At 45.1% G+C, this 8,023-nt stretch overlaps 1 protein-coding gene across 2 annotated transcripts in view; it reads left to right on the top strand.

The window, feature by feature from the left end:
• The first annotated feature begins 1,143 nt into the window (after positions 1–1,143).
• The window catches only part of LOC111246499 (uncharacterized), a 119,814-nt gene continuing 112,934 nt past the window's right edge, over positions 1,144–8,023 (top strand). The window contains exon 1 of one of the 2 annotated variants that reach the window (XM_086985248.1): positions 1,144–2,641. In XM_086985248.1, the coding sequence (XP_086841374.1) occupies positions 2,483–2,641 (159 nt within the window). In that variant the 5' untranslated portion in view covers positions 1,144–2,482. The remainder of the gene's footprint in view (positions 2,642–8,023) is intronic. The other variant, XM_022796191.2, reaches the window with a different exon arrangement.

The raw sequence follows: 8,023 nt of genomic DNA, 5'->3' as shown, positions 1-8,023 counted from the left end.
GCCGTTGTTCGACAGACACAGACACAGAGCGAGGGGGGGGGGGGGGGCTCAGAAGTCGAGGGGCTACGCTCTGAGCCGACCAGAAATCCAATCTGGTACTTTGTTAAACGAAAATGTCAATAACAATAGCATACAGTTACAAAATTACGTATTCATATGCTAGCTAAGGAGCAAGCGAACAGGCCTCGTATAACTGGGTACCACTTCTGCTCCTAAGTAAGTTCGCGGTGGTAGCTTTTGTGAGTAGTGCCGATAGTGCAACAATACAGCATCGCCTGATGGTGTCGCAGTCGAGGCAGTTGAGCTAAAGTTCAGCTCATTTCAGCTTCATCACCTCCCAGTGATGTATGCCGTTTAAACGGAAAGTAGGTTCATGTTTTAGACGACAACTGTATTAAGGGGAGCAACTGAAAGAGTCGATTTGTAGCGAAGCAAATTGAAGCTCCCCTTCAAATCTGGCCATCGTTTCCGCTTGCTAAAAAAGCCTCTAGCGATATGCTTTTAACGGAAACACTGCTGAAAAACCGGCCGTCAAGCTTTTTCCTGACCTGCGCCAGCTTAGAGCAACCTTGGCTTTATTCGCGTTCCGAACTCTGTTCCCGTCTCGTGCACGCACGATGCGTCCCTCCTGTCCAGTGGTTGACACAATACTGGCAACGCAGTAAGTCGATCCAGAGAAACGACTCGTTCGTCGATCGAACAATATCGTCCCATGACTCTCTACTCCGACCATCTACTCCGGCCGGTAGCGATAGTACGAGCTTGCTACGAACAACGGGAAAGGGGGCTTGCAGCGGAGAGGGTCCCTATTCGCGATACGATGGCTACGTCACCATTTCGACCCTCTCCACGGCGTGGCAGTAGCGCATCGTAGCAATGGAGAAATGGAAAGGGCTCTCGCTGGCGCGCTGCTGCTGGTTTGGTGGCCATCGCTTGCCTCTGCTGCTGCTGCTGCTGCTGCTGCTGCTGCTACTACTAGAGAAGACTTTGCGAACACAGCAAAGGGCTAAGCGCTGCCGCGCCTCCAGCTCGCTTTGTTGGTTCGTACAGCCGTTCGGCTGTGCCGTGGCCGGTGCTGGTGCTGCTGCTGCTGCTGCTGCTGCTGCTGCTGCCGCTGCCGCTGCCGCTGGCGTAGCCTCCGCTGCTGACTGGACCCGCTGTGCGGTGGGCGCCTGCTGCCTGGCTGTGGTTGTCGCCGACTCAGTGTGCAGCGTGTTGGTTTCGTTCAGTTTAGATGGAAGCGTCGCCGAACGAGGAGGCCACTGCACGTCGCTACTCGTTTTCGTATTATCACTACTGTCTTGTTACCCATAGCAGCAGTGGGTGGCAGAGGAGCGAGGCGAAGACGTCAATAGCGAAAATTGTACCTGCATCTACTACCGCTATTATTGGCTATTTGACTGTGGTTGTCTCTATTAACGAAGTGCTATGTTGTTCCCTGCACAAGGATATTAGTGAATGCCTGTGAAGGAATACCAATCGATAAGAAGACCGTAATGAGGCGCAAGGAAATACTGAAGAACAAACAAACAAACAGAATGTAGTTGTATTCTCTCATCGATTCATTCTCTTCCTGAAGTTCTTCAGCAACGTTGTTGTTGTTGTCGTCGTCGTCGTCGTCGTTCGCACAAGTTGTCATTAGTCGTTTGTTGTGTAGCAATACGAGTCTATCTGTGTACTGCGTTGTATTTTGCTACAGTTGCAGCTACTAGTTGGATCATCCCTGGTTTCTAAGTGTACCCTTTCTGGATTACTGGAAACAACTGTCAACACAACGGCAATCACGGAGAATACAGAACTCCCTGGAAACGCGCAGACGTATACGTGCATTGGGGTGTGACAAATGTAGAGATCTTCGTCCGGATGGAATGAGACTATGCTTACGATCAGTACACAGGTAGTTAATGAGGATATCAGTTGATATTGGAGTATAGCACGCACCGAGGGTGTCAGGCCGTACGGAATTATTAATGGGAACAACGTCGATAGCAGCAGATTCAAAACAAAGGAAACTCTGTGAGATGCACCCACTTCGGACTGAGGAAGCTACAACAGTTTCTCGTACTTGTGTTGTTTCTGTTGTTATTATCGTTCTATGAATAACGGAAAAAAAAACACAGTTGTTCGCAGATGATTTGTTAATGGAACGGCGAGTACGATGAGGAGCTGCGGGCAGACAGGGCAGAAGGCTCGTTGTCGCCCAAGGATCATCACATCGGCAGCAGTTGAATCAGTGAACGACTGTGCTCACTAACCAAGGATTATCTACAATTTTACAGAGTATGTGATGTGCCCCCTGTCGATGAATGTGTGAATGTGCCCGCTGCACGTAGAAGGAAGCGTCGCAGTCGTGGAAAACGAGAGTGTATTATAATATAATTAGAAGAATTGCAAGAAAGATAAAGTACACTTGGATTTCAAGTCGTTGTACGTATAATCATTGAAAATTGCGGTTAAGCTCGTATCATTCGAGCTGTTCAAGATGTGCGCGGTTAAATCAAGCTCTATGGTTTTGTTCGATCCTGACAAACGTGACGGGACCATGGATAGTGGACAGTACAACACGCAGACTCAGACCAAAGGATACCTGCAAAATTTCTACCATTATCCGGATATCGGCACGACCAAATTGTCACCACAGGTAAGTGTCGCTGATGAAAAGTACAGAGAAAAAAACTCGGTATTGGGAAGTGCAACAAACATATCAGTCTATTAAGCAAATCAATGGTAAAACGTGGAAGGAAACGATTCAGAATATTTTCAGTGGGAATGTCGCTGGTCGAGCCGATTTATCGCTAATTCCGATCGGATGGTATCCGTGAAAAGCGTGTTAAGGGGTAAGCGGGTGTGCGCTGGAAAAGCACATTGATCGAAAGCGTCAGAGACAACACTGACTCGACGAAGCATACGCAATGTTCTAGAGGACACCACGCCTGCCACGCAATTCGGTTCCGCTAAATGACCTCGCTTACCATAGCGACCTAAGTAGCTCTCCAAGATTAATCAATGACAAGCGCCAAAACATACAGCGTGTGAAGTATGGATAGACTACTGAACACGGCAAAAATAAGAAAAAATTACAGAATTATTCTTTCACAGAGAGGGAGAGACGGAGAGGGGGAGGGAAGGGAGACAACGAAACAATACATAAACATGTGTTGCTTGTAAAAACAAACTGTAAGACTTTTCCAACGGATCGGCGTACTTCAATGTGGAACGCTGTGCGTAGAGTAGAGCGCGAACCACTGAGCACAAAACGGTACTCTGCGAAGCAGAAAAGCAACGAATTTTTCTAAGACTAGATGACAGAACTATCGTATGTATCGTCGAAACAGTTATGTGTGACAGTTTAAGCAATATTGCTTTGAGGCAAAGCGCCACCGCCAGGTCAATAATAAAAATTACTGTTATTATTTAATAACTAATATTATATCATGAAAATTACTCAGGTTCGATGAAATCCGTGGCGGTATGATTAACGAGGCAAGCTAGATTTTTCGTTATCTTGATCATAGGGTCGACAGTTCTGTGCCTTCACATCAACGAGCTGTTAGCAAAAATGCTTATTTAAAACATTATAATCATTGTTTTCTTTTCATTTGTACAGCTTTTAATATTCGCCCAAATAGCTTATTATTGAACCATTTAGACGATCGTTCTAGCCGTCGACAATAAGGGCTACTTCGATGCTGAAAGCGACGGGCCTAAGCAGTCCAACTGGCAATCGTCGCTGCTATCAGAAAGCTAAATCAAAAAATGACAATCCACCCTCTCAACAGTGGCCATTGTTAAAAGAAAAAGAAAAAAAAACACTAACTGACCGAACGACTCGGCGATGTCAACGACTAGTTGTTATTGAAAGATAGTTTCAAACGTGCACCCGTACATACATACATTCACGGGGTCTATACACGATTACGATGTCGATCTAGATACATACGAAGTGCCAAGTGATATTGCAATATCTGTATTCACGCACTTACCGTGTAGCAGTATCTATGCCGATTCGTACTTTGATGGCCTATAAATGATGTGGGATTCGATATTTCTGGGCAAAAGGGTCTTTAGACCTTTGTATTTAGATAGGCCATTTTCACGCCGGCAAAGGGCTGTCAAATCGATCTTGAGGAAATTGAACTTTATCTCGTGATGTCTCAACGTACCTGACGCATGTCGCTTTCGTTTGGTATCTAGCAATACAGACTCACTTATCCGTCGGTACGCAGAGCCAGCTCCCTGCCGTCGCTACTTCATCGTGGACCTTGTGTTCAATAAATTACTATACGCGAATAGAATGCACCGTCAACGGCCAGCAATTGGTTTTCACCGGCCGTTGGTCTGTTGGTGTCGAAACCTACACGTTGGTCGGGGTTACGAGAAATCGAGCTTTTGTTTACTGAGCCTTTACGGTGCGTGCTCTTGGCCTCGCTAGAGCCGTATCACAAAGGTCATGCTTTGTTGTAGTACATATGTGCGATTTTCGTGTTTTTCACAGAAAACACTGGGTATGCGGAGTCAATGATTAGGAACTTATCCGATGCATAAATTAGTTGACTATTGTGGAACGATGTGTGGATTGGTAAGTTTTTCTATTTGTGTCATCGGTGGTTGCTCATGTCTAGGTTTCTTTAATAGCTCTACTGTGACCGAGAATGAATCTTGGTAGGCGCCATTTGTCGCCGCAGGACTGTCTGGATACCGCTCAGATTCTCATAGCTGAGAATCTTCGGTAGCCCACTATGGCAAAACACAGCATTCCAAAGAACGAGAAGAATGGCGACGCTAGGGAGATATTATCTGTGTTCCATTTGCAGCAAGAAAGGGTGTGAGGGCAAACTGGATAGCTATAGCCTTGGCATTTTCGAGACAGCCTACTACTAGGTCTACATATCCTGGCTACTTTATGGATATTAACAGACACACTTACCTATGCTAATATTAGCTTGTTTGTAAATTTCTTGTTTATAGAGTTCCCATCGACGTGCGGAAGTGAGCGTATGACAATGATATTTTACGCCGCCGCATTAGAAATGGCTAGCTGACGAATTAAAAAAAAAAAACGTGTTTCCCGGTTCCATTTCCAGTATAGGCTTCATGGCGGGCCTGTTCACAAAGAGAGGCGGCACCACTTACCTATACGAAAGGGAGAATCTCGAACAGTCAACACAGACGAACAAACGCATTATGTTATTATCTAGTTAAGCTAGGTTGGAAGGCACTGGACCTCTTCTGGCTAATGAATGAACACCTATCAATTGAGTCGTCAGTAGCCAGTTACCTAAAAACTAGACGAGAACGCGTTAGATTGGGCAAAAGTGCATTGTATATGAATATAACACCTGCTCCGATATACATTATCTGATATTTGTCCTTACGACTACTTGCCTATTCCGTTTCCATCACTTTCCGCGATTGTCTGTGGACCAGCGACCCATTGTCTACACGAGCATGCGTTAGTTGTTAGTGTGGTAGTTAGCGAAATGATACGCGTTTCCTGTCAGTAGCTTGGCCTGTATGACATAGCCTAATATGACCTAATATAACTGTATGACGATGCAACCTTTATTCGTAACAGCCTTATCCTTCCGGCGTATTCGAATATGGAACGGTTCTAACTCATGTGAACTGCTGACGTTGAATGCCTCTTGAAGAAAAAATACTACTTACACCATGTTGCGGAGATGGTCTTAGCAAAAGCCACACGAGTTGTCGACGAGCTGCCGATTCACGGAAACCGATTTAAAACATGCGAGTTAGCTGCTAATTACATTAGGTTAACAGTAACGATCCGAGCCCAAAAGGTAGGGGCAATATGTCACCAGGCAATACGGCCTGTTTCGTGACTGCCAGCCAGGTTTTCCAGATCAAAGAGCAGAACGTCTGGTCTTTGCGTATTGAAAGTATTGATGTATTTTAGTTGTAACGAGAAGCATTGTTCCCGTATGCAACGACCGCCGTACGCGTTCGCTAATCACTACTATTTTTTACGCGTTTGACGCTCGCAGACTTTAGGTGATGTTTGTCTAGATGACGAAGCAAATGTTTTACTGTAGTCTGCGGCGAAGGTGACGAGTCAACTGAAGATGAACTGATGAAAACTGTAATAGAAATCGAAAAAAGGAACGTTTAAAAAAGGACAAGCCCGTTCAACAGGACAGTGCGAGGAATGTTATTCATAGACGCAGGACGATCAGGGCACGAAACGGAACGAGCACCCGTGAGTTTTGTTGATAATGAATTATTTTCGTGTCGGATCATCGGCAACACCGCCTGCTGCGCGATGGTTGTGCAATTCCCGTCAGTCTCTGTGAGGGCTGTCTTCGTCCATCGTCAAGCTATCCGAATGCACAAAATTCGCCTTCGCCGTCAGAGAGTCCTTATTGATATTATTAGTGTAATTAATGAATAAAGTAATAGGCAGCAAATGGGCTAAAGTGCCAATATACCTTCAGGCAACTATTACAAGCCGGCTTCAACGGTACCGAATGCTACCACGGCGGATAATATTATCGTATCCGCTCGGCATCTACTTCACGATTTGAAGAGGAAAAACATGTCGACCTAATAGGTACGTTGATTTCGTCGTCAACTGGACTAGAGAGCATCAAATTGGACGAGACAAGGCAAACGCGACCGGTCAGATTTAGCACTGCTTATTATAGTATTGGTGGCAATACTAAGAAAACCTGTCATCTTTTTTAATCACTGTCGCTAGCTATCTTTGTCCTTTGATACTGCCATCAGCCTTCATCACTTGTGCTGCCATTCAACAACTGGGATTTTCAAGCAATTTTTTTGCAAATGTACGAGTATCGCATTAAATGTATATATATACGGATGTATGTATTCGTTAGTGTGTCGAACAGCTGCTTGATTTGTTGCTAGCGCTTTTCTCGATTTCGTTGTTTGTTACTGATATTGATGCTGTTCAATATTTGCGGACAGTTACGGTAGCCACAGAAGAAGTAGCTTGCCGTCAACGACGATGACTGGTGGCGTTCGACAGAGACGCGAATGAGGTGCGATTTCGCGGCAACAACGTTGTTGTTTCCTCTAGCATCGTCGTCGTCGTCAAATATAACCCAAAGCAAAGCGACGCCAAAGAGATTGCACTATCTGTGATATCTCTCAGCAAAACAACCAGACGGCACTATCGGTCAACTAGCTGGCCGAAAAACCCTCCGTCCAACAACCAGCCCGACTTAGCTGGTCCAAAACGGGCGGTTCGCCCGTTCACAGAGAACAACAATAATGATAATAGCAGCAATTGCAAAGTCTGCAGCTTCTGTCTGTCAACAGCAGCCGACAAAACAGGCGTAACTTCACATAGTCAGAAGCGCATAAGAACGCAACGGAGATGCAGAAAATAAAAAGCAAGTGCTAATAATGCTATAATAAACATTAGAAGACTTTGAAAAAAACAGTCCTGCTTCAAGTCGCGTCATCTGTTTCTAAGCACAAAATTTTGCTAACTCAGAACACATATAAACTGAACAGAAGGTTTTTAGAGGATCTTGTAAAATATATATATATGTTGATTGCTGCTAATTTGTTTTGTCGTTTCTAGGTCGGCGCGTATCTCGTGCACACTCGAGTGATATACCGCCAATGTGCAATGCACGTAGCTGCAGGCGAAAGAATTACCGAGAAGCTTTGCTCACTGTTATATGACAATAATAATGCGATGTTGTTTACAGTCAATGACGCTGCACGTCCGCCTTCCGTTATGTATGCCTAACAGTTTTTCCAGAAACGAGCGATCAACGGTAACGACATGGCTAGCAATTAGGGCCAAGCTGAATATGTCATCCGCCAATTCTTTCATTGTTCATCAAAAAAAATGTAGCTAGATATGAAAATTATAAAGTAAGCATTTACGCGACAGATAACACGCTGCTAACGACAGCGGGTACAAGTAAAGGTGTCAATAAACGCGTCCTACGCTAAAGCCCTGCTGCTTCAAGCGGCCTGTGTGGCCACTACTAGCTTTGCTCCCTTTTGGTTGCCATATGCTAACTATATA

This window comes from Varroa destructor, unplaced genomic scaffold (assembly GCF_002443255.2).
Source record: "Varroa destructor unplaced genomic scaffold, Vdes_3.0 BEIS01000003.1, whole genome shotgun sequence".
NCBI classification, from domain to species: domain Eukaryota; kingdom Metazoa; phylum Arthropoda; class Arachnida; order Mesostigmata; family Varroidae; genus Varroa; species Varroa destructor.
Note: the sequence above shows the minus strand (reverse complement) of the source record. Positions and strands in the feature narration are given on the sequence as shown.